Source organism: Mytilus edulis, chromosome 9 (genome assembly GCF_963676685.1).
Source record: "Mytilus edulis chromosome 9, xbMytEdul2.2, whole genome shotgun sequence".
In the NCBI taxonomy this organism is placed as follows: Eukaryota; Metazoa; Mollusca; class Bivalvia; order Mytilida; family Mytilidae; genus Mytilus; species Mytilus edulis.
Window position 1 is genome coordinate 40,384,962 of NC_092352.1, and position 27,905 is coordinate 40,412,866.

Genomic DNA, 27,905 nt, shown 5'->3' on the forward strand with positions numbered 1-27,905 from the left:
ATTTACATTTTCCTGCCGCTCATACCGCGACAGCACCACGATCTGAATTTATTTTTAGATCGCGGTGAGCGTGGTGCAATCGTGGTCTAGTGGGACTGGGGCTTAAATCAAATGACGATAACTGTAGACTCGGACCAGTTTGGCAAGACAGGCTCGTCCGGACCTCTACAGCATCGTTCATGGTGAAGATAAGTCCAGAAATATGATCAACCGCACCAAAATAAAATCGACGTATATTTTTTTCTCCATCTAATCACATATATTTCGGCTTTATAATATTTCTTAATTTATCTTTAATTCAACATATTGGTCTTTTGTTTTGGGGATGTACAAGTACCCGGTCACATCCACTCTGTGATTTTGTTACATGTATTTATATGTGTATCAATTAATCTGATGAGTTAAGGCTTTTTAAACTGATTTTTTTTATACCCATTGGGCCAACCATTTAGGGTGTAGGGGTCGAATAGTAAGATATACATGCATGTTCCTTTGACCTGTACTTCATTTTCATGAGTCAATGTTAAGATTTGTTGCTAAATTTGTTTCCCAGACACAATCAACTATATATTTGTGTACAATGATTGTAAACTTGTACTTGTTCGACTCATGCAGGGTGCAACTGACATTGGTTCAATTTTCATTTGATTCTTGCTATTGTTAAGTGGGTGTGATACTTGTACTAAAACAAGTTCATGATCAGTGAAGCAACCGAGACATTTCATTGAGTGCACTGTTTATACTTCATTTTATTTCATTGCATTTAAAAGGTTAAATCAGATGATCCACTGATAGTTCTTTGGTTTTTCCTCCCAAAAGTTGAGCTAATATCGTCGGATGTAACTGAACCTGCACTTTGTGGTTTCAAATGCCAACATAAAGCATATTAGATAAAGGAATGGAATGAACTCTTTTCATTTTTAACGTTTAATCAATTTTCATATTTATGTTTCTTTTGTCTTATCGCAGTCACAGAATGCGACACACGGGCATTCTAATCTGACAACGACGAAGTTGGTGTACACTATAATGTTTTTTTTTTCTATTTATTTTTTATAAATGTCTATTGTTCTTGTACCTCTTTTTCGGTGTTGATCGACTGCTTAAAACTATATATTTTTTGTCGCATTCGCATTAATTTTTCAATTGTTTTGAGCTTATTTAGTAAATTTATATTTATGGTATACGTCACCCTTACAAAGTTTTATTGTCCGTCAGCCAGAGTTTACCTGACCTCGGCCTCGTTTCATTGATAAGTGATGAAGTTTAGGTGTTCGTGGTTTGATCTGTTTCTCCGATACTATAAGCAATTATATGTCAGCTATATTTGGTACAAGGAATAATTGTCAAGTATACAAGTCTATCTGACAGGTTTCATCCGACCTCGACCTGATTTTCATTAGACTATGTGAAGTGTTTGTATTTTAGTCCGTTACTCGGACACTATAAGTAATGTGTCAACTAAATTTGGTACATGGAATTATTGCAAGGTGTACACGTCGGTCTTGCAGGTTTCATATAACCCTTACCTTATTTCCAAAATTAATTGATCAATAAAAAAAAATAGTGGCTTAAAATTTGTTGTTTCTTAGATATTAGAAGCAATGGGTCAACTATATTGATGTATAACATGATTGTATGGTGTGTGTTCATTTTTGTTTGGAAGGTTTCATCGTACGTTGACCGGATTTTCTAAGTTCATATGGTAATGCTAAGTTTTTGTGGTTTTTTTTCAGTTGCTCAGATATACTACAATTAATTAATTGCATGTCATGCATGCGGTGATGCCGTCGGTATATATAGAGTTGCTTATGCGAGTCTTGTAGGGTTCCTTTGACCGTGTGCTCATTTTAATGGTCCATTGTTCAATTTTAAACAAACAATGTTTAGTTTATGTGATGCATTTAGTTAAAACTTCATCTTCTATTATAAAACTTCCAACAAAAATTCGAAACATTCCAGCGTTTCCACTCTAGTGAATTTGGAAAAAATAGAGTATGGGTGGTTCCTTCACATCTGCTTATTCATATGGTTAGATTTTTAAAATAGGTTTTTAAACACTTTATAAAACTAATCAAAGTTACTGCTTTGTTAAAAAGAGGGACGAAAGATACCAAAGGGACAGTCAAACTCATAAATCTAAAACAAACTGACAACGCCAAGGCTAAAAATGAAAAGACAATTGTTTATACCAAGGATTGTGATTTCAAAGATGATTCTACTTTAAATCATCCTCGCTCTACATGGGTTGATTTGTTGTGGTTTTCTTAACATCCAGTGGCAAATATATATTTCATGCATGTTTTGTGCCGTTATATTTTCGTTCGAATATTGCTTAGGAATTTCAGCTCCTATAATATTGATTGATATTATGCTCGAGACTCTTGTACAACTCTGTTTTGTGTGGTTATATTTTGGCACCGTTCAAATAAATGCAAATACCTTCTTATCGTATTGCACCCAAAGTATGTTTTGTTGTAACTCGTTTTAAGGGAGTAATATACAAGAAATTGACAACAATATAACTTTAGGTATTTCTATTCTTTTTTACTTGATAATTTGGTTTCTTCTTTGGTGTTAAGATATATAAAATAAACATTCCACTCCTGAAATTTGTTTTAAAAAGTTCCTGAGACAATATTTAACAATAACCAAAAGGCGACTTTCTGTCATATCTAAGTTTTTAAGAAAATGTTTAATATTCTTCTCCTTCTTCCTCTCCTTCACCTTCTACGGAGTCAACTCCAACTTCTTCGTAATCCTTCTCCAAAGCAGCCAAATCTTCACGGGCTTCTGAGAATTCTCCTTCCTCCATACCTTCTCCGACGTACCAATGGACGAAAGCACGTTTGGCGTACATCAAGTCAAATTTATGATCAAGACGAGCCCAGGCCTCAGCAATGGCGGTTGTGTTGCTCAACATGCAGACGGCTCTCTGTACCTTAGCCAAATCACCTCCTGGTACAACAGTTGGTGGTTGGTAGTTGATTCCGACCTTGAATCCGGTTGGACACCAATCGACGAACTGGATGGTTCTCTTGGTCTTGATGGTTGCAATGGCAGCATTGACATCCTTGGGGACTACATCACCTCTGTACAACATACAACAGGCCATGTATTTTCCGTGACGTGGATCACATTTGACCATCTGGTTGGCTGGTTCGAAACAAGCATTGGTAATCTCGGCAACGGAGAGTTGTTCATGGTAGGCCTTCTCTGCAGAGATGACTGGGGCATATGTAGCCAATGGGAAATGGATACGTGGGTATGGTACCAAATTGGTCTGGAACTCGGTGAGATCGACGTTCAAAGCTCCATCAAATCTCAGAGAGGCAGTGATAGAACTGACAATCTGTCCAATGAGTCTGTTCAAGTTGGTGTATGTTGGTCTCTCGATGTCCAAGTTACGTCTGCAGATATCATAGATGGCTTCATTGTCTACCATGAAAGCACAGTCGGAGTGCTCAAGGGTGGTATGGGTGGTCAAGATGGAGTTGTATGGTTCAACAACAGCTGTTGAGACTTGTGGGGCTGGGTAGATGGCGAACTCCAATTTGGATTTCTTTCCGTAATCAACACTGAGGCGTTCCATGAGGAGTGATGTGAATCCTGATCCGGTACCACCACCAAAGCTGTGGAAGATGAGGAATCCTTGAAGACCGGTACATTGATCTGCTAATTTACGGATTCTGTCGAGAACCAAATCAACAATTTCTTTTCCAATTGTGTAGTGACCTCTGGCGTAGTTGTTGGCAGCATCCTCTTTGCCGGTGATCAATTGTTCTGGGTGGAACAATTGACGGTATGTACCAGTTCTGACCTCATCTACAACAGAAACATAAAGGAATTAAAATTGATAAAAGAGTCAATCAAGCAATTACATTTTAAGCTACAACCATGAAATTGATTCTTATGCATTGTTGTCAAGTTGTCATGAGAAGCATATGTTTGAGGCTGGAACTAAATTTAATATTTATGATTGACCTCAACTTGACGAGATAACGTTTACTGATCAAGACTGAGTGTGTGCGTGCATAACTATTTATCATTCAAAACCATTGGCGTAAACGTTTATCATCCCTTAGCTGATTATATTATGTCTGTCATTTATTGCTCCTAATTGGAAAGTAGTAACGACGTTTTCAAGTTTCTGATGAATAGCTACAGTAACATCCTACTTTGAAATCGATTAGATTCTTCGAGGATTGATGCTCAAAATGTTCTTTTTCATAAAATATTCACAACTACGAAATATAATCTTTTATGAATCGCATAAAACATGCTTTTATGTTCGCTGTATAGTTTTCTTTAATTTCTAAACTACTTAAATATCAAATAACTTCCGAGTCTTATTTGGTTTCAGGTTTCAGCTTAACGAGAAATGAAATATAGCTTTTGAATACAGTACGTGGCAGTAGAAGCACACAAGAATTATAGTAGAGAAAAAAACATTTCTAAGAAAATAGTATAACTTAATAAAAGAACCAATGATATTATGTATTTTAGATATTTTCCTTGTACTGTTACGTATAATGCAAAAAATAACTTACCGACGACAGTTGGTTCCAGATCTACGAATACAGCTCTGGGTACGTGTTTGCCAGCTCCAGTCTCACTGAAGAAGGTGTTGAAAGAGTCATCACCACCACCAATGGTCTTGTCTGAGGGCATCTGACCGTCAGGTTGGATACCGTGTTCCAAACAGTACAACTCCCAACAGGCATTGCCCATCTGGACTCCAGCCTGTCCAACGTGTACACTGATACATTCCCGCTAAAAAGTAAAATAGATTTGTATAGATGCATTTCCAAGAAAATAGGACACCAGTAAACAACCATTAGATTTTCTGGAAGGGTGCATGATCATGATGATTTTTCGAGTACGGAATAGTCCTTTTCTCCTGTTGTTAGGCCGGCACATTTGTTTTCCGTGGCTATTATCAACTTTCTATTAAAGAGCACATTTCTCCAAAAAAGTTCTTAATTATTAAAATGTTCCTGGACTAAACTATACTATTTTATAAAATTAGTATACTATCAGTACTAGTATTTACCAAGAAACTAATTAAATTTTAATGAATACAGGATATTATATAAATTGAATGTATATTGCAAAATATCCCGTAAATTTTAGACCAATCCATGTTCAATTACAATGTTAATTGCCTTTTAACTTCTCTCCACAATCAACAATTATAAACAATTAATAATGGTTGCCCTCTAAACAAGATCAAACAAATGTTAAACTTAACAACAAACAATCCTTTTGTTAAATCAGTAAATTACTTTTAAAAATTTCAATTGAGGTGTTCAGGCGTTACATTTTTCAAAAAAATTGTCACGGTAAATGTCTGGACGGTTATCAAGTAAAACGTGTACCTACTGACTAAAAATATAAAATATTTCTCCGTTATTGCATGAAAACGGCTATTTGATCAGAAAGTTAATCGCTTTCCCGCTTATAGCCTATTGATCCAACGGTCGTACATACAAATCGATCGGCGACCTGACCCAATTTTGAAATGATTAAAGATATTCTGTTTAAACATCCAGTTGTCCGTAAATATGTTCATTTCTAAAAAAACAATTTTCTGACTAAATAAATTACTTACCATGATTACTTGTTGATATGTAGAAGGTTAAGATTTTTTTAGAAAAAAGTCTCACGTCTGACTTGTAACGAGTCTGATTGTGAGTATAATTTCTGTGCTTGTGACGTTGAATGTTAGATCAAAAGGTTTTGTAGAAAGTGTAACAATTTCCCAGCTCTTTGATTGGTTAAAGTCTTCACAAGCTGGTACACGAAGCGATTTGATTGGTCATCACATTATTTTTATTAAAACAAATTTACAGGTAACTTCAAAACACGCGGTTTCTTCGCAACTTTGTTTCTACCTGTTTGAATTGAAATACAAAGCGTCATCTTTTAAAAATAAATATTTTACTTTCGTTAAAAATTTATCGCATTTTAAAACCAAAAATTTAAAAGTGTAAGTTTAATATTCCGTCAAATTCAATGAATCGTTTCAGGTGGTGTGCTGAACCTTACATATATCAAATGAGTACATAATAGATCTGTGTGGTTATGAGACGACGGTAGTCAAATTACCAACTATTTGTGAGTAAGAAAGAAAAGGCACTTTTGTTCGGGGAAAATCCAATATGAGGACACCTAACGCTGACATGGAAAGGGCGAAAATAAATGTATTTAATCCAAGTCAAATCATGTTATTTTTGTATTGCCATTAAAATTCTAGGTTTTTGACAATGAATAAAATAAAATAACACTGATTGAAGTTGAACATTTATCCATAGGTCAATACCAAAAGGTCTCCGAACCAGGCTCGGTTGCTTTAATTTGACTGTGATAAGTGAGGTTACGGTTTGATACATCATAAAATCAAAATTTTAAGATATCTTGTGTACATTATTTTATATCCTTTACATAGATCTTTCGATTTTGTAATGTCATGGAACTCAAATAAAATTCAATCAGTTTGTTTATTCCATTAATGGTATTGTATTGTTCCAAAACTTGACTAGCTGTATATGTATACATGCTTGGACTGCCCCCCTTTTTTTAATATAAAGCATCAAACAGGGTACGGGCATAGAAACTCACTCAGTTCGGTGGCATAAGTTATGTTAGATAATCATATGTAACGACGAATGGGACCGAAATTCACTTTATACTTGTATTTTTGTACTACCCAATATGATTTTAGGCATCCGATATATATATATATATATATATCTAACGTTTGAGCCAAAAACTAGAAGTCGTATTATTATATTTAAAACAACGATTTATACATAATCATTTAACAGTCAAATGCCAAATCTCTGCATTGAAAGTTTTAATGTCGGACAAATGTCACTTTCAAATGAAAGTAGATAACCAGAAAAGAAAGATAAAAGACAAGTGGGAAAGCTGGACATGCAACAGAGGGGACGATAGAAGAAAGGAGAAAACTCCATCCTTTTCTCATTATAAATGGATTGCTTCCTTTTTGCTTTATATATTTTTTCTCTTGGTTATTTTCATGTTATAGAACGACCACTCCTTATTTCCGGAAAGTTTAGCTAGGAAGTAGTGACCAATCTAGCATTATCAACAACTAAATTAAAAGATTGTCCTTTTTTCTCACTGAATGATATTGAAAGAGTATAATAAAATTTAGAAGAGTAGCAATACTTGACATAAGAAGTAAAAATTTCATCTTGATCCGCCTTAAGTGCATATGATCTCACTGAATAATTTAAATGAGAGACATGTCTAAGCAACAAGAAACAAACAAGAAATTTGATCCTTAACAAGATAAAAGATTTAAAATTTGTCAATAACTCAATGAGATCAATAGTCTATATTCATAGATGTAACCTTATTAACATAGGTTTAAAGAGGTGTTGAAATTTAAATGATGAGATTAAACGACACATCGCTGATTAAAATATTTCCATTTGTTATGTATTTTTGGGGATGTTTGTATACAAAAAAGTGTCGACAAAACAGTTTATCTAGTTAAACCCGGACCCTAGGCTTGAATTGATCCAAAATAATCAGGCATCTATATAGTTTAACTGATAATTCAAAATCGTTGAACATCTTAGTTATCTGATCACGAATAGGAATTAACGTGTAAAAAGAATAAATCAGCATAAAGTATAACAAACTTATGAGATCATATTTTGAAGAAAAAATATTTCCCATGAAGTTTTAAAATTAAAGTTTAAATGTAATGACATTCGCACCGAAGTGTTTATTATTTGTATACCAATTATCATCGTTACCAAGGACAACTCTTTTCGATATACATTATAAAAAAACCTCCACGACTTTTTGAAATGCCTATTTCTCTTGATAAAGTTCTACCTGTCAAAATTAATACGTTTAAAGCCATGAAGCAGTATGCATGGACCCTACATCCATATCTATTTTTAAATTCTCCTGTAACTAACAACACCAGAGTTTATCTGTTTACATATCAACGTTGAAACTGAGTTTATGGCTTTTATTTTACTCCGTGTTGAAGGTCGCACTGAGACGAAGAGCAACAATAAAAGTGACCCTCTTTTACTTTGATGTCTTGTAAAGTGCATGTAGGGACTTTGTGTAATAAAAGGATAGCCAATCCATATACTAGTATCCTTTTCTACAAGAGATGGTCAGTACTATATATTTTATGTTTTCAACCTCGACATAGTCGAAAAAGCGAGACTATGGCAGCGTTGAACTAGCCTCTTTTGATAGTGAGGCAAAATTTATTTGCCGAGCGTAGCGAGGCGAAAATGTTTTGGAGAAGCTTTGAGAAAAATAACGCAAAATCGTGCATTCTGAGCGTTTCCCAGGCTCTCCTTGCATTGAAACGGCTTAATTAATTTTTGTTTTTTTTTTTGCTATTTATTTTCGACAATATTCTGGTCCCAAAGCAAAAACATAGATTCACTGTAATTTAAGACTTTAAGGTTCTAGATACAACATTAAAAGACCGATATGTAGGATAAAGCAAAAATTGTAATTCTCATAATTATTAATACCGGATCTGTCTATCTGTTCTTGTTTTGTATTGTGCTTAGACTTTGTTTTTTTAAAACTAGATTTAAATATAGTGACAGTGCAGTATTATACTTTTTAGCGGCCCCTTTTTAGTACTAGTTCACACTAGGGACAATCCTTCACCTTGTTTTACGGTATTAATGATTCTCTCAAAGTATTGTTGAAGACCCTCCAGCAATTATCAAGATGAAGAACAGGAACAAAAACTTTGACTATTGATCATTTGTAATTTTTTATGCATTGACTTTGTGTGCGATTAGGTCCTCTGAAAGTGTTTTTCTCAACACGACTTAATGCAAGTTTAACCCTTCAATGTAAAAGGACATATATGGCACTACCTTGTGATTGTTTTTTTTTCAAATTATTTGATACCGGGTAATAGGTGACCTTACTTTAATTTAAACCATGTCAGCTATCTAGTTTTATTTACAAAAAAACTGTTTTATATTCTTTGATATCAATTATCCATGCAGAAAGGACCATTTTTTTGTGTCCAGTAGCATCGTACATTCTTAAAATATTTTCTCGCACAATGTCTGGACATCGGTGGACATGCAACATTGCAAAACCACGTTTACAAATGAAAATCAACACTCAGACTATAGTCATAAAGTAGGACAATAAATGAACAAAAGACAAACCTGGGACACAGAAGTACAAACAATTGACCATCAACTCTGAAAACTATAAAAGGAAAATAGAAACATGGAAAAACAAAAAACATGCAGGGGCGACACCAAAGAGTGAAGAGAAGTTGTGTCTTGAAAGACACTTTCCGTGAAAAAAACAATTTGATATGAAGACAATCTTTTGTTTCAGTTTTTTTTTGGAGGGGGGGGGGGGCAGGGGGAATTTCTAACATGAGGCATTTGCCTCATTTGCCTCAATGTATATTTACGGCCCTGTATGGCGTACTGTTTACAGCGGCGTTAACAATAATATATCAGGGGAATCATTGGTGGTATTTCAATGATATGTGGTATGCAGTTATACAGGTTTCTCCTTCCCATGAAGATTATTTGCCCCCACCTCAGTATTTGACTGCTAATATTGAATCTGAAACTCACCAAAGCTGTGTTATTATGTGCATATATGCCGACTTACTTGCTTAAAAGTTTAAGATTTGGTACTAATTGTTGACCCTTGACATTTGGGATGCAGTTGTATTATCTTTTCATCGAAACATTTACTAACATGGAAATGGAATGGTCCAAGCCTTTTGAAACGATTCGTTACTTTTGTATATATTATATGTTTAAAGCCTAAATGGTTTAGGTCAGTTAAATGGAATCACTTAGGATAAGTCAATGGTATTTTGAAAAGTATTTATAAATGTTAAAAGGAACATGTGTGTGTATATTTGTTTTGACATTTGTCACATGACTATTATATAAGGTCTACTCTATAGTTGAGTATTTCGACAGTACTGTCCAGGCGAGCTACATCCCACATATATAGTGTTTTTGTTTGTTTGAGTAGACGACAGACAACATAATAGGGTTGAAAAATCATTGGCACTTCTCAATTCAATGGAGATTGTTTGACCCCTGCCACTTTAGTCACCCTTGCCACTGTACTGAGTCATGGTTCATCGAAAGTGAACGTTTTTCAAATAGTTTACATGTTAACAAAGTTTTGCCATTTTTTTTTATCAACATTTGCATTATCATGACTTTCGAATTCATTTTTTACTGCATTACTACATGTTTTGCAGCTTTTGCACATTCCAACAGTTTCATATTTTATCCTTGTATGACACATTTGTCACTCGGTTGATACAACAGGCCCTTATGGAAATATTAAAGTATGTGTATTATTACGATTAAATAATAATAATAAAATAAAATTCTCTTTCAGGTAAATGATATCATGATGGTCTCATACAACGTTCACTTTCTTTTATAAATGTAACACCACATTTTGAGTTGAAATCGATAGTATTTATGAAATATTTACAATATTTACACGTATAAATCGATTATATATATATGTATGACATTAAACATGGAGTTGCCAAGGGAAGGGACGTGTTGGGTTTAAACAATGTGGGTTTTATTTACTAAACCATACATTATCTAACAACAAACAATTCCCTGTATGTTTAAAATCTACATACGCCTTGACATCAAAGTAAACATCGAGGAAAGTTATTAAAAAATGGGAGCATGTTTCAACTAGAAATTTTCAGAAATTCGCACAACACATAAACTCGGCCTAATGGCAATCCAAAATTTAGCCATTTTCAAAGTTGAAAATCAAATTAACTGATTGATTTGTTTTTTTAAATATTCAATGGCATATAGCTTATGAATGCGCAGGACAAACACAAAGAAAAAGCAAAGAACAAATGGAAGTTTTTAACGACCTTGACTGGCTGTATAGCCCTTGTACGGTCGGTATTGTATAAGCAAAGATAATTACCCCTTATCATGTATTGCATCAGGAGTCGGTTTCACACAAAAAACTATCGGCTAAGATTGATCGTAAATCATGAACAATTCAGTGTACTAACGATTAATCTTAGTCGTAAGTTTTTTTTGTGAAACCGACAATTCAATGTACTTACGATCAATCTTAGTCGTAAGTTTTTGTTTTGTGAAACCGACTCCAGTTTATCTGCATAAATTTAATTATAGTTTGTCAAGCTCAAATTATGGAAAAGGCTTATAATATTCTGTCATATTGAATCATCTTAGTATATACACTGCATGATACAAGAGGCACAAATGCATAAAAACAGACAGTATTGAAGGCCTTAGTGTGACTTTTAGATGAAGAACAGCATTGAAAGAGCACTTTTTTGCTTGATTTTTGCTTTGCATATGCTGGTTTTGTGCCATGGATTGATACCTTATATAAGTAATGTTTTCATATTAGCTATATAGTGCAGAAATAGGAGAAGTGAAAAGAAATGAAAAATATTTCTGACATCGGATTTGTTTTAAAATTTCGCCGAAGACTTTAGACGAAATAGAAATCTAGCTAAACATGCACATATACATGCACATCCTAGTTTGATCTCTTAACTTAAGGGTAGAAAATTGAAAGTCATTTATCATTTTTACAACTACTTTCTCTTATATTACTATAGTATTTCTCTAACTAGTAAACAATTGCCAATACGTTATTTAATCGCTTGCCAACTATTATGTATGTATACCATGAACAAAAGATTGTTTATGTATGAAGTTAACGAGAAAATTATTGGTAAATATTTGTGTACCTTTCAAAATGTTTAGTTACGAAATTGGATTGTGTGTTCCCTTAATGAAAAGATGTTTAAATAAGATAAAAACTGATTTTGAATATTTCAAATATATTTATGTTCAAGATTTCAATAAGGGTAGTTACTAATCCGGTAATTGCTTGATTTTATGAAAGAAAATTTATAACTTTTACATACACAACACATGGTTCTTTTGAATTACAAGTGAAAACGAGGTACGAAAATAATTAAAATTCTTTAAAAATCAAATCTATTGAAAAATATATTAAGTCACGTATGACTTTCACTCCCTCTTTATTACTGTTTCAAATTCAAATATCAATGATCAAAGTAATTCACAACTTTTTAAAATAGATATATACCATGCAAGCTTCTCTCAACAAGTTGAAACAAGAAGGCACGCACACACCGAAATATCTCACCTTCGTTACTGATCATGATTTGATTTATAATTGAGATTTATTTCTCACTAAAAGTGTCACATATATAAATAAAGGCAACCGTAGTATACCGCTGTTCGAAAGTCATAATTCGATTGAGAGAAAAAATATCCGGGTTACAAACTAAAACTGAGGTAAACACATCAACTATAAGAGGAAAACAACGACAACAGAAACACTGAAGTGCAACAAAAAACCAAAACGACAATGCCACACATAGAAACGAACTATAAGATAACAACTGCCATTTTCCCGACTTGGTACAGGACATTTTAAGAAGAAAATGGTGGGTTGGACCTGGTTTTGCGGCTAGCCAAACCTCGCGCTTTTATGGCAATGTCAAATATAATACAACATTACATGACAGGTCTGCAGTTCAAATAAATGCAAGAACATTGAGGTCAGAGAAATACACAAATAAACATGACAATAGGACATTTCGACTCATGCTTATAGTTATCAAAGGTACTAGAACACACCCGCGAAATCGCGGGCATTCAGAGCGTAGTTTAAAGTATCAGTATGTAAAGTGTTGTTGGAAGAATTTTGTTAAATACAGAATGACTGGAGAATTTCAGCAAAAGTATAAGTCATAGGTTATTGGGGACAGGGAAATGTTTTTTTTACCCTCCACCTTTATTTCCAAAGTTCCCAATTTTTGGTTTTCTATTAATTTCAATATGAACATACATTTAGTATGTTATGAACATTTATTTAAGTAAGGAGCCTGTAATTCAGTGGTTGTCGTTTGTTTATGTGTTACATATTTGTTTTTCGTTCATTTTTTGTACATAAATAAGGCCGCTAGTTTTCTCGTTTGCATTGTTTTACATTGTCATTTCGGGGCCTTTTGAAGCTGAGTATGCGGTATGGGCTTTGCTCTTTGTTGAAGGCCGTACGGTAACCTATAATTGTTAATTTCTGTGTCATTTTGGTCTCTTGTTGAGAGTTGTCTCAACATGGCAATCATACCACATCTTCTTTTTTTTTTGTAATCAATGAATTTTGTAAAAGATTTAATGACTGGAGAATTTCAGAAAAAGTATCAAAAGTTCACATGAATAATTTTAGCGCTTATCTGTATATTATGAACATTCATTACTACATACATAAAGCGTATTTACTTTCAATTCTAAGTTTACTAATCGATCCATGGTGATCATTGATATAGTATACAGACCCTCTCTATTTAATAAACTCTGTGACTGCCGTGGATAGTAAACTTGAAAATTATAGCAGATAAAATTCTGAAAATACACTTTATTCGTAGTATATGTATGTTCAAAGTATACAGAAAAACGCAAACCGGAAGTCTAATCTGACTTAAAATTTCGTACAATGACGGGACAATACCCGGATGCTTTTTTTCTCGTTTTTCTCCTAAAATAACTCAATCTGAATAATCATATGAATGGATGACAAATGCGACTATGCACTGTACCTATAGGACACAGACGCGTGTTGATTAATTTATTGTGGAAAGAAGAGAAGCGACACCAAAAATGAGGTCTTCTCGTTTAATAGTATAAAAGAAAGATACCAGGCTTAACGTTATGAACGATCCATGTAAATGATGTCAAGGTCAGACGAACCCTAGGACTACCGGTTGGACCTGTATACATATACTCTTCTCTAATTCTGTACACCAAGTATAGTAAACTTATTGTTTATAGTTTGGTAGAAGCAGAAAATACTTGATATTTACCAACAAACCATTAAAATGAAGTCATGGTCAGATTAATCATGCCAGACAGACATGCACACTACAATACAATTTTAAAAACCAAAATACTTGGTCAGTTGCTTATAGTAACTGAGAAAGGGACCAAAGTCACCAAACCATGAACAATTGACTTTGACCCAGGATCAATGAATAAGAGGTCAAGGTATCCTGAACACGTGACCTGCAAGAAGGACCTTTTCACCATTTAATCATTTCATACACCAAACATGTTTGACAATTTGCATATGGTTTATTAGATGCAAATTTGGCCAAAATTTAAAACTACTAGATCACTGATCATTGAAACGAAATCAAGGTCAGATGAACCATATCTGACTGACATGTGTCTACCTTTAAGGGATCCATTACCACTGGTCTCAACTGAAGTAACGATCATCCCAATATGGTGGACACAAATTTAGAGAAATTTTAGAAGGCCGATTCCTCCACTTTAACAGCTTATTTTCAGATTTGTATTATGTCAAGAAACATCTTTATAAGAGGCATTTTCATTGAAGGTTTTTTCCCAAAAGGTTGGAAAAGCAACAAGAAGCTTAAGAATATGCCATAAACATATTTATAAAGACTTCTTTTAAACTGAGTTTGACTGTGCGTATTGCTGTGTGTCATTGTTTAATCTACATTGACTAGAGGTATAAGGGGTCTCTTTTACACTTTCCACATATCAATTCTCAATTTTCTTTATCAATCATTTACAAAAACTCTCTAGTTTTAATTCAGTCAGTTAACCATGAAAATGAGGTCAAGGACAATGGACAAATGGGAACATCGTTGCATAACGTATCTGCATACACGGTATGAAGCACCCAGGCTTTTTATCTTCTAAAATTAAAAGTTTTAAACGTAAAATTAACACAGCAGGCAGCCGGAGAAACATCTGTCACATTCAGGCGAGACAAAAAAAAAAGGAATCAACATTGGTGTCAAAGGAACAGTGCCGATATTTTTGCAGTTCGTTTCCTTGTAAGTTACTTCACGGTATTCAAGGATGAGGATAGATGTTCATACTGTATACAAGTTCTAGCATATAGAAACCTTAACATTAGTTGTCACAATTGTTATTAAACGAACATGTGTCGGTGTAATCAATAAACTACATGTAAAACTAGTGAAGTGTACCACATATTATATTAGTCATTCCCATGAGGACAAAAAACTATAATCTATATCAACTTAAATAATAATGAAATTTTAAACAGCAACTATGCCTAGAATGAGATATGATGAAGCCGTTTAAAAATAAGAATTTGTCTCATAAACAAGCATTCTATATCTAGCTGACAAATAACAAGAGAAGATAACTCAAACACAGCAGCTGACACAAACTTCGGATATAAGTAGATTTAGTGAATGTTAACAAGATGAACAAATGTCATAAATTACAAGGACAAAAGTAATATATGAATCTTTACAGTTTATACTCTGTAACGGTAATCGAAATTTCCACATTACAAGCTCAATTTAGATGCAACACAAATATATATAGCTTTACTTATTGTGTAATTTGTCTGCCTATCAGATTGTATTAAGGGCAACAGGAGGACGGTCGATTTACAGCATCAATATTGTATGTGTCGTATAGTTCAAGTCCCTCCATTGTGATTGACAGAACAATACTGTAGCTGGCGTCCTATTTTCTCTTACCTAATGCCTTTTCCCTTTTATTTTGAAAAAATCATAAACGGTCTAAAGTATATCAACTGCCAAAAAACACATAAGCAATCTGTAGATACAGTTATATTCTAAAAGAAGAACTTAATATTCTGCCTGTATAGCCTGTTGTTCTGTTTATAGTTAATGATATTCATACTGGTAAAAGTTTCAAACTAGACCCTAACGAATGTTTTGGCGACGTTTTTAGCAGGTAGATTTTTTTTTCTATTTCTTCCATGATTGATAATGTTTGCTTCCACAACGGCAAGTGTTTCATGAATACTCATGAAAAGAAACTATTAACAAGTATGCAGACGGTACGATCAGCTAGGTGTAACACATATGAACTATATATGGACAATGCCCCCCTCCTTTGTCTGCTCTGCCATATGCATAAGTACAGTTCCACATATTTTAGATTTGACAAAAAGTGATGCTGGCATAAAACTTGAAGTTGTTACCCTGTCTGTAAGACACAAATGGTGTCACGCGCCTGACCATAGGAAGTTATAAATTTAACACTATGTATTATGATGTAACTGTAGGAGGAGATAACCGGACAAACCATTATTTCTTTAGGCAGCTTGTACCGAAAAAAATGTCCAACTACTAGTACCTTTTCAGAATATTTGAAAAAAGAAATCAAAATCCTGTGGCCATGAACACCTCCATAACTGTAGTAGGAGATAGCTGGACAAAGCATGATCTCTTCATGCAGCTACTACCAAAGAAATCAAAATCCTGTGGCCATGAACACCTCCATAACTGTAGTAAATCAAAATCCTGTGGTCATGAACACCTTCATAACTGTAGTAAATCAAAATCCTGTGGCCATGAACACCTCCATAACTGTAGTAAATCAAAATCCTGTGGTCATGAACACCTCCATAACTGTAGTAAATCAAAATCCTGTGGCCATGAACACCTCCATAACTGTAGTAAATCAAAATCCTGTGGTCATGAACACCTTCATTATGTGTATGAACAACCTACAACACATTAAAGTTGTACCTTCAAAACTGTAGGAGATAGCCAGACAAACAATGTACCCTAAATATGAAGGACAGGGGTGAATTAATATGCTCCCCGTCCCTGACATTGAGGAAACTTGGAATGTAAGAGGAAGTTGCAAACATTTTGCCTTGCTACAGGCAATCTACTAATCCCTGAAAAAGCTTTTGCAAGTGTGACCCTTTCTAAACGATGCATGGAATTGAATGTCCCCATTTTGACTGAACTTGGCTGCAAATGTAAGCATCCCATAGCCATACACAGACCCTAATTTCACAAGGGTTTTACATTTGGTCGGAAAAATACCATAGCAACAATATTTCCATACCCTAACCTCCTTTGTTTTTGCTTAATGAAAACAATGCTAGAAGAAGTCCAATAATATGACAGAGTAAAGTGATTTTTTTTCAGACAAGGTGAGAGAACAGGACATCACTTTCTTGTTGACATTATTCAATTATCAATATCTTATGTTTGGCTTCTCCATAATTTTGTTCTGTTATAAGGTTCCAGAGATGTGTGATGTGTGCATGAAACTCTAATCATTTGGGTTTATACTACAGCTGAGTGGCAAAATTGCATATGCTAAAGAATTACTCAGGTAACTAATCAGTATGTTTATCCAATGCTGTCAACTGACCAGTTGCTGCAACAAACTAAATGCTCTTATACAGGCAAATATGGAGTAGCTGATCAATGCTGTAGCAAACTTAATTCTCTTACTAACGAATACCAAGAAGCTATTCATATTGGCAGTAAATATATATCACAAGTATACAATATTATAAATTTTATTCTTTTGATACAAAAATATTAAATCTCCACAAAATATAACATAAATGAGAATTCTTGAACACACATAAATGCCCACAATCATACAAAAATAAATGTATTTTTCATCCATGCTTTCAATGGGACTGATTCAGTATAAATAAATCTAATGCGGGAATTTGAAAACAATTAAAGTGGGGGGTCTATAATGACTGGAATTTGACACCTAAATTTGGTATGTAAAAAATAACCTTAAATTTTTTGTAAGACTATTTAACCTTCAAAATCCTATACTTCCCCAGTATGCAAATTTCAGGTAAATACTCTCCCCCCTCCTATAAATTAACTATCCTCCAATAATGTAGTGATCAAATTAAACAATGACTTACTGTAGTCATATTTCAGCAATAAACCAAACATCCAACTTTACTAAATAAATAAGTGAATTTTAACATGTGAAAAACTCTCATACAATAATATACATAACTTGATAACAAAAACACTTTCTAAGACATACTCATAAGAAAACAGAACAAACAGTTAATATATATACTATAACAATAGGTACATAACAGAAAACAGATAACAGAAAGAAATCTTAGATTTAATAAAGATTTCTAAACCGGTTAAAAATGCAGATCTCAATAGGAAAAGTTTTCTTACAAGTTTCATCAGTATTTAAAATACAAGTCTTTTTGGAGTCTTTTTTACATATTTTCCACTAAACATGCACAAGTGTAGCAAAAATACACATATATAATGCTGAATTTATAAAAGAAAATGAAGCAAACCACAAAAATGCCAGCGATTGACAACATTTCAATTAAAGAATGAAATTCACATATATTTTAATTCAGCCATGGAAAAGTCAAGATTAGAAAGTCATGAAAGTCGGGAACTGGCACAGTTATATAAAAAAAATATAAAATGCATAAAAGTCATGTATAAATATAAATTATCAACAAAAATATGATAAGTTATGAAAATGATGAAATATTGATTCATGATTAGATGTGATAGACATGGAATGACCATTTAAAGTTTGACTAACATTTATTACCCATTTTAATATCATATTGATATGTCTGAGACGGAATCATTTTAGCTATAAAATAAAATAGCATTGCACATAATAATATGGCTTTCTTCAAACCAATGTCACATCTCTCCCCCTGACCAGAAATATTTGTCCCCAAATAAATCTGCAAATGAAGAGTGTAATGCTTCAAAAAAAGCAAACAATTTGGTTTTTCAAATAATGTTTAAACACATTGTAATGAGAATCATATGAATGTTAACTTTTATCCAATTATCATGCATGACTTTTCAGACAAACTTAAATACAGACATCTCACATTGAGGCATATTATCATGTCAACCATACATTTCTGTCATAAAGACAATTCATACGATAAATAATCTATCAGAACAGTTATTACATGAACAATTATGCTTTTAAAAATTTTAATTCAAAATGTTTAGGAAACATCTATTTGACAAATGTAATAATAGTGTTTTCATTTTTTTTAAGATAGGGTTCCTCTGAGAAACATCCTCATGCATGCAATATTTGATAAAATCGTTGAAATAACAAATTTATATTAAAATCTATCCCATGACATCGCCAAAGTAGTTTTCTTTGGTTTATTTCAAATGAGACTATAAATTAGTCAACTTATTCTTTTCTTAATAGTCATGATAGTGGGATAAACCAAAAATGAATTATTTTGAATTTGGAAGGAAAGATAAATATTTATGCTGAGCTGAAATCTATATCTGCCAAACAGATGTTTCCTAATTATTTGAGATATTTCATAATCATACTTTCTCAGTTATCAAATTTAAATAGAAACATTCCATTCATTCAGTCATTCAATTTAGTGTGGATATGACCACATAAAAATACACCCTGCAACTTGGTTGCCATGACAGTGTTATTTGGCAGTATCGGTAGCACATTACTGTATTGTCAATATCACAACAATCACTGATTGTGTTGGCGTAGATTGTGGTGTAGCACTAGAGCACAACAACTCCCTCCCTGTCGTCTTTTTCGACTACCTCTTAAAGTCATGTGACTTGTAGCACTTTTACGTTTGTCAGAGTATTTTGATGGAGAGAATTCAAAGTCTGAATCACTTGTAGAGTCAGCACATAATGAAGGTAGATGTTCAAGTTTACACAAAGATGATGATTTTGGTATGACGGATGACGTGGACGGACAATCTTCTAGGGTCGAGGACATTGGCGAAGACGCCAATCCTGAGGTCAAATCTTTATCACAGGAGTAACCAGGAGTAACTAATGAAAATCCTGATGCAAGAGGTGATGTGTTCATAAATGAGATATTCAAGGTCATTGTTTTGACATTTTTACTGGCAGATGTTGGTTGGATAACAGACTCTTCCTCTGAGCATGAGGAAGCATCAAATCCTTCATCAAGCTTGCTGCAATCACTGAATTCTGAAAAAAAACCACAAAACTTATTTAAACTATATAATCTTAATAAACACTGTAGTCAATTCAATAATCACTATTTCACGATATACTTAGATCTCAACTTGTTTACTTAACAGTTTTCTTCCTATTTTAGCATGGAATTTTGTATGTATTGGTTTATTAATAGTAGTGTCAGACATGTGTTCTTAAATTTAAATACAGTTGTTGATTCGGATGCTTCAATGGTTTATCCCTCATTTTATTTACAAATCGATCTTTTTTATGAAATTGCTTTACAAAAAAATCCATTTGCTCCATCATGATTGTAAGTCTCTCACTGAATCCAAATGTAAAAATATTACATGTAGAAGCAATACCTTGAAATACATTCTATAAAGATGCCTTTATTAATGTTTGAACCCTAATATTTTATAATTTCTTACCTTCTTCCTCTATAAAAGACTCATCTGCATCTTCTTTGTCACCATCATAACCAGACAAAACAGAATCATGTGGTCGAACTCCTTCCATTGTCAAACTATTAAAAGTTCTTCTTTCTCTCATACGGGAATATGGTCTGCAATAGAAAGATAAAAAATTAAGCCACATGTTTTAAACTTTCAAACTGAATCAAATTTCTAAAATGGTCTTCATTCTCATTTTTTTTAGCATTTTAAGTGCATTGAGGTTTTTTAACTTCAAAATCCTCTGTACTTTTACATTTTATGAAAATAAAATGTTTTATATACAAATTTTTAATGTAATTTTCAAATTTTTGTTATAATTTTGATGACATTCAAGATCTAATTATATTTTTCCTTTTGTTTTTTTATTTCATTTTGAGGATTTTTGTAAACTTGTATCTTATTTTTACTTACTTGTCATATTTCCTTTTCTTCCTGGAGGGAGATAAGATGAGCTCATCGTCATTCTTGAACTTGACACGCACATCACATCCCTGAAGTATGTGTTCTGTCACACCTAACATTATGCACAATTCTTCATAACTCATTATCTGAAATACACAAAAAAACATTAGAATCAAGGAGAGATATCATAATTATTTACTTCTACAAATTATACTTTTAAATGACATAATGGAGATAACTTATATTTAAATTTGCTACTTCTAGCATTTATAATATATTCATTTTCAAATGATTTATGTATGAATTTATTAGCAAATATTGTTTTTGTATGTTTTAGAAAACATTTTTCATGAATGCTATTGTTGAAGCTCATTTGATAAAGTGAAATGTAATTTACTTCATTTGACAAACTGTGTATACCAATGTGTTGTCTTTGTCTTGTAAAACGTACCTATATTTATTCTGTGTAACCCGTAGTACATTATAAACTAACACATGATAGTCAAGTCTTACCTGTATTTCACTGACTTTGTAGAACTTTTCTTCAGCATATCTAAGTTTAACAGACTGTAGTTTGACATCTCTATGATCCACAACTGATCCTTCCAAAAAGCTGAAATTGTAACAAAATGAGCATATCAATGACTTTTCTCCATCTTCAACTAACATAATGTTATAGTTACACAGACAATGCTTTCAAAGCATAACGTTTTGATTTCATTATTAAATTCAAGTACAATATATTTGTGGATTCAAAAGTTTTAAACACAAAATATTTTTTGAAAAAAATTGACAATCTTCTAGAAAAAACATAAACAAAAATTAAAGTTCTGATAGCAAAAATAAAACTTACCACTTTTCATGAAGATGGAATGCACATCTACTTATATCTTCTATCTTATATCCTGTAAATAAACTCATCTTTGATGGCCAAGCATTTTCTGAAAATAAATAAATAATAAACTTTTTATAACAGTATAAGGGAGATAACTCTAAAATAAATTGCAACTTTTCAGATCTCTGTCTTAAATACTAATAAAATTAATAGATGTTTTCCCTTCCTCACACTCATTTCTTCAAATTTCGATTTATTTATATTTGAAAAAAAAATGTCTTAGGATTAACAAACAAAGTATTTATGAATCATAAGCATCTTGTTAATACATACCATGCTTCATTAAGACACGAGCTAACAACACACAACTTGCAGCAATCTCTGCAGGGCTATATTGTCCCATCTCAGCCTGAAGAAGGCAAAGTTCACAGATGTATTCAGCTAAGTAACATGACTTCTTATCCAGATCACAGAGTATACAGAATATCTCAACTAAATCAATGCTAGTGATTGTCCTAATGTTGCCCTTCAAGGTAGCAGCTATCTCGCCCATCATTCTGACAATATCTTCATATTTGTATGTACTGTCTGTCAGCCATGCTGCCTCTCTAATTGTGATAATGTCTTTGCCTAAATATCTGAAAAAATAAATTTAAACATTAATTTCATATATCAATGGGGTTTTCTATTTTGTGACCTTAAATTATTGAAACCATAAAAAAATACATCATTTTCAATTCATGTTTGTTTTATTTCAATTTTAACTTGTTCAATTAGAAAGTCAATTAACCAACTTCTATTGAAGGTTTATATATTATCATCAGCAACATCAAAGACGTCAAAATGTATGGTTACCTTCCTTAGAACGACACAAAAAACAACATTTTTATGTTCTATGCATTGACTTAAAAAATATTACTCACCTTGAACAAAGAAGCATAGCAGCAACACCTAATAATTGCAGTTTGGATCGAGATGTTTTGTGAACTTTTAAAAATCTATCCACCATACTAACGGCTACATGGAGTGTATGACTAGAGAAATCTTTCATCCCTGCTACTTCTACTAACCAGTCAACAAGAATGTATCTGAAATAATTGAAAGAAAAAAAAAACACGTTAATAGGGAATTTATACATGAATATTATATTTCAATGTGAAAATCAAGTTCTAGGATAAATATATTATATTTCTAATATTGTTGTTTTGATACGCTAATTTAAAATTACATTAAAGATAAATACAGTTTAAATGATACTATGATGTGATGATGTAGTATTTTTTTTTTTTTTTTTTTATTCATACAGTGTTGGATGCTTTAATTTCATGAATTTACAGACCATACACCAAGCAATTATAATCACATTTAAAAACAAGAATAACCAAATTTCCTGAATTATTATTCTTACCTCATAGATTGTGTTAATTCCTGTGAGGTTTGAAAGCAGTCTTGTGTGTTTGTTGGTGATGTTGTCTGTACCAAATCTTTTACAAAGATAGCTGCCTGGTGTTGAGATAAACCTCCATATTTCCCATGTGCGTAGAATTTACAGAGAGTCAGTTTAGCTTCAAGATAGCCTAAAGAAGTCAAATCCCTCAGTTCTCGTATACTTGTTAATTCTGTTCCTTTGTCCATTACCTATGAATTAAAATCAAGATAGATAAAAATCATCATAGAAAAATAATAAATAAAAAAGTATGCATTCTTTTTAAAACTTTTGAAAAGAGATAATAAATCATTAACTCAAAATCAAGTTCATGGGATTTTCATTCTGATCATTTACAGTTTTTTCATTTTTTTTAATGAAATATATTTCAGCATAAATATCATTTTACAATTCAATTGACGGACTGTAAGAAGTAATGTTCATTTTGATTTCTCTAAGTCTTTGTTTGTATTTACCATTTTATCATATTTCTGTTGCCAGAACATAAATGCTGCCACGCCTGATCCAAGTTCAGCGCCATCCTTCAGATACTGGAATATCTCTGTTTTATCTTCTGATTCCAGTAACATTAATGTCCTAGCTACACATACATGGATATTTTTGTCTTTTGTCTGAAATAATCAATATTCAATGTTAAAGGTTATTGATTCAATTGTGTCATTTGATTTATATTCAAAAGGCACATTCAGTGCTGATAAAATAAATGTTTTACAACAATAATTTTGTAGAAAGATACTACCTCATTGACAATTATCGTAAATCAACATTCATTCATATTTGACTTATTTCCCCTTTTGTGTCATTAACTCAAGAAAAATAAAATGCAAAAAATCAGATTTTCCAAAATTAAAGCAAGCTGATTATATGTTTAAAATGTCCATCATACTTTTCCCCATACTTAAAAATGGTTTGAAAGGTGTTTCACAATAATTAAACCTTATGTCATGAAACTGTAAACATCTCAGACCATTGTCATGAAAATTTCAGTTAATCCTCTGGTCAATTTTGGTCGCAAGATTTTTTTTTAGTAATGCGCTGCTGGTATTATCATTCCTTACCGTTTTAATAAAATCTTTCATGTATTTGAAGACACATTCTTTGCAGCAAGCACCATTAACAGACCATGGCGGTCGTATAAACAGCCATGTAAAAGGATCTGTGTTTGGACTTAGTCCTTCAATTCTACAAAATATATCTGCTGCCTTCTCTCCATTGTTGATGGTCTTCTTTCCTTCCAAATCGGTAGGTACTGAAACAAAAAATTAAATCATATATAATTAAGCTTTCAAAGTATTATTTCATTATCTTTTACTATTAGCACACAAAAAAATTAATTTGTTTTCTTGATTTGGAATTGTTTCAGAAACCAGAACAGACCGGTATGGTATTTTTGGTCAGAGGAAATAGATGAGGCAAAACTAAAAATTATGTGTTGATTGTCTTTAACCTAAACTATAATATTTATTTATTTAGTTTTTCAAACCCTATGTGCATATTTCTTAATTATAGCTTGTACATAAAAACAGCTCTACCATATTGCTTTTCTTTTTTAATCTAATCATGAATTGTTTGTTTAATTGATTTAAGTTACATTTTCTTTTCATCTGTTCATTTTCTTTTGTCAAAACTCTGTTTGTTATAACAAAAAAATATAAATGAACCTGCTATTTTACGTCATACATTGTACAAGTTTTTGTCAGAAGAAATTAACACCTTTATATATAAAATCAACAAAGGGAAGACAAATTTACATGTTCATTTCACACCCCATGTCCTGCGTAAACAAAAAGGACAAATATATAAATAACTTTGTGATAAAAAGGTCTACTTACATCCTTCATTATAGAGGTAGGCAATGGCCATTTTGATCAATGCTTCAAGATTTCCCAAATCTCCAGCTCTGAAAAAGAAACGAGGGTTTAATATATATACAGTGAATCACTACAGCATAATAATTTTAATAGAATAAAACTAAATTATGAACTTGAAACATCAAAATTTCTTTCTATTAATCTATGTTACATATATCTTGAAATGTGTATTCATATGCATACTCTGTCATTTCAACCAGAGTATAGGGGAATGAAACAACATCATCATGTGTAGGTGTAAAAATAACTCATTGCATTGCAAGTCTTCATCATGACAGTTGCTGATGCAGTGTTTGTACTCAAATTATAAACTAGTTCAATGATACTTACTTCTCAAAATGTGGAATGTTTTTCAGTGACGGCCATTCATCTTGAAAACTTGTGGAATTCCAGATCACAGAACTGTTTTCTATTAAATCTTTAAAGTATGGGTGAACCTGGGGAAAGAAAACACTAGTTATTTCAGAACTACTTAAATTGTTATTATTTGTTTTATGTGAATTAATACATAAATATTGAGTCAATGTAAGCAAAATTCTATGCATTCTTACAAAATGATATGAAATTGAAAAATAAATAATAAAAATATTTTGAAAATTTAAACTAACTCTTAACTAACTAAAGTTTTGTGACATGTATCTGAGATGAAGCAGACTATTTGTTGTTGTACATAAAATTAAATCACAATATTATAAAAATATACTTTACTTACAGCTCTCAAATTAAGAACATCTCTGATGTGTAATCCTTTAATAATATACAGCAAAAGTTCTTCAGGTAAATTCCATATTGTCATCTGACTCCGTGTTCTTGGACGAAGATGCATGTGGACTGGGATAAATGTGTTTGGAGACTTTTGAAATTTGCTGAGTGCATTTAGAACTGTAAAAAAATAATGAGCATACATGTAAATTGGTTACAACGGGAAATATGCATGCATGTAATTTAAGTATTAAGTGATTTTGCTGTAAAAAATAAACATTCATAGAATTCTAAAACTTTAAAATTTAATTTTAGCACTTGAATTACAAATGTACAGTAAACATTTGATGCATTTTCATAATTTTACAATGTTGCTATATTTTGATTATGAATTATAAAAGTACTTACGAATTTTTACAAACATGGTTTTCATATAAGGAATGTCAGTTATGATAAAGTTCAAATAAGATCCACATCAAGTATAAGTTATGCAAAATTATCATGAATGTTGAAAGTTTATTTTTGTCATTGAAACATCGATACCGTGAACCTACCATTTATTTTTAGTAACAAGCAGGGTGTCCCCGCTTTTGATTGGTTGTCAATGTAAACAAGCCGGCACTTGCAAAGGTCGATAACCAATGAGCGATTTGAAAATAAACGTGTTTCAATGACACTAATGAATGCTATTCATAATTTATTTAGCACAAGTCTGAACATATTCATCGTCGTATACACCTGTTATCAACTAATAATTAGATAGGTAAAAGTGTTTGATACATGTGATAACAAGAAATCAATAAAACAATAAAATTGTTCGATGAATATCAAACATGTTTATCATTTTGTCTTCGACAGTTCGACTGGACTGGAGCCAGTGGATGTCAGTTCACAAGTTTTCGTCACTTAACATTCTATATTCTTGCAAATGGCACGTCAAGTATGTTACAATGACCGTCAATCACTTTGTTTACCATTTAAATTTACGATAAGCCTACTCAAATTTGGATCACAAGCTGGACCCTTCCTGCATTTGACTGCTTGATGAGTAAACAGAATGCACTCGTCTTTGATGGACTATTGTGATTACTTAAATCTTTATATATCATTATATGGATACGAAGAAACATTTTCATTACCCGAAAAAAATGGATTTTATTATTTTTATCGTGAAAGTTGTAGAGTTCAAATGTTATGATGCATTTTCAGTAACATCGTTTATAACAAAATTAATTTTTGAAACACGCCTTGAAGAAACCGTTATTGAATAGCACATTTAACTCTTCTTTTCCAAAAAGATCTATTTTCTTATGTTGTTATTACTTTCCATTGACAAACTTTCAAAAATTTAAACCGCCCATAATATTTGCCCTGTTATGACCTTTCACTTTCTTTTCTTTAATTTTTATAAATGGCATTTTTTATTGAACATGTAACTTACCTTTCATTACTCTGAATTGCTATAAATTTCATAAATTTAGGCATAAATACGTTATCCAAAAGTTTAAACTCCGAAAAAGTGATGCACCCTATCTTGTCAAAATTAAACACCAACAATCCGAATATACTCGACGCTGATTGGTCAAAATTGTTACACTCGTTTACAAACGAGAGGAAATGGGCTTTCCCCGCCTTTGTGATGTTCATTCAAATATTTAAAAATTGGACACGTGTGTACACAACAGCATCCTCATCGCATACAGTCGAATTAAATCTTTTTATTGCAATTTACTCATAATTTGTTCTAAGAATTTAATTCTTTATATGAAAAATGTATATTGACATTGAAATCCCTGATGGTGATAAAGAAAAGATGCTTTATTATTTTTTTAAATAGGTCACAATCGGGAATCAGATAATTTTTAAACTACAATTTAAGGGGGGTCATTTAAAAAAAGAAGAGAATTTAGACATTAACAATTATTTACTTGTTGTTGAGAATCAAAGAAAATTCGTAATGGGCTACATCAAGTTAGAAGATATCTGATATTTATGTGAAAATGAAATTATTATCTTTATAACGTCATATATATATTTTTAATATTGAAATAAAAATTCGTTTGTTATTTTCATCGTTGAATTTAAAATATAAGGACGCAGATTTAGACATATGTTATTGGTGGCAAGTTAACGGAAGATATACTGGTCAGTCCAAGGATTTTCAGTCTTAACGGAACATATGTAACTGTCCATAATTACATAATATGTCAGCAGATTTCATTTGTGTGAAACGTGTATAAATCCGTCTTTCCCTTAGGGTCAGTTCAATAACTGTAATTCTATATTGTAAATGTATGATCAAATAATGTTTTAACAGCAATCAACGACTGCCTTCGGGTAG

General features: G+C 32.3%; 2 protein-coding genes across 3 annotated transcripts; both read right to left on the bottom strand.

Annotated features, from left to right (window-relative positions):
• Positions 1-2,526: 2,526 nt before the first annotated feature.
• On the bottom strand, positions 2,527-6,085 carry LOC139488386 (tubulin alpha-1A chain-like). Its single transcript, XM_071273936.1, has 3 exons — positions 5,612-6,085; positions 4,551-4,773; positions 2,527-3,825 (listed from the first exon to the last, which is right to left on the bottom strand). Exons 1-3 carry the CDS (start codon positions 5,612-5,614, stop codon positions 2,696-2,698), a joined length of 1,356 nt encoding a protein of 451 aa, XP_071130037.1. The 5' UTR covers positions 5,615-6,085; the 3' UTR covers positions 2,527-2,695.
• Positions 6,086-17,405: 11,320 nt separating this feature from the next.
• Positions 17,406-27,144, bottom strand: LOC139488316 (cyclin-F-like). 2 transcript variants are annotated; one of them, XM_071273847.1, is made up of 14 exons: positions 27,006-27,144; positions 25,575-25,744; positions 25,193-25,299; positions 24,824-24,891; positions 24,050-24,240; positions 23,447-23,602; positions 22,953-23,182; positions 22,468-22,632; positions 21,878-22,182; positions 21,563-21,650; positions 21,223-21,322; positions 20,719-20,855; positions 20,284-20,417; positions 17,406-19,864 (listed from the first exon to the last, which is right to left on the bottom strand). In XM_071273847.1, the coding sequence occupies exons 1-14, from the start codon at positions 27,010-27,012 to the stop codon at positions 19,386-19,388; spliced, it is 2,337 nt and encodes a 778-aa protein (XP_071129948.1). In that variant the 5' UTR covers positions 27,013-27,144; the 3' UTR covers positions 17,406-19,385. The 2 variants fall into 2 exon arrangements, with proteins under 2 accessions (XP_071129948.1, XP_071129947.1); XM_071273846.1 differs by lacking the exon at positions 27,006-27,144 and adding an exon at positions 25,973-26,129.
• Between the last annotated feature and the right edge of the window lie 761 nt (positions 27,145-27,905).

What these genes read in the sequence shown, in the direction of transcription:
- LOC139488386 (XM_071273936.1), bottom strand. An exon ending in TCTGGAACCAACTGTCGTCG is followed by an intron (nt 3,826 to 4,550) that starts GTAAGTTATTTT and finishes TTTCTGTTGTAG; the next exon opens with ATGAGGTCAGAACTGGTACA.
- LOC139488316 (XM_071273846.1), bottom strand. Translation starts at nt 25,997, where the DNA reads ATGAAAACCATGTTTGTAAAAATTC. An exon ending in AACCATGTTTGTAAAAATTC is followed by an intron (nt 25,745 to 25,972) that starts GTAAGTACTTTT and finishes ATTTTTTTACAG; the next exon opens with TTCTAAATGCACTCAGCAAA. An exon ending in GTCTTTTATAGAGGAAGAAG is followed by an intron (nt 19,865 to 20,283) that starts GTAAGAAATTAT and finishes GTTTTTTTTCAG; the next exon opens with AATTCAGTGATTGCAGCAAG.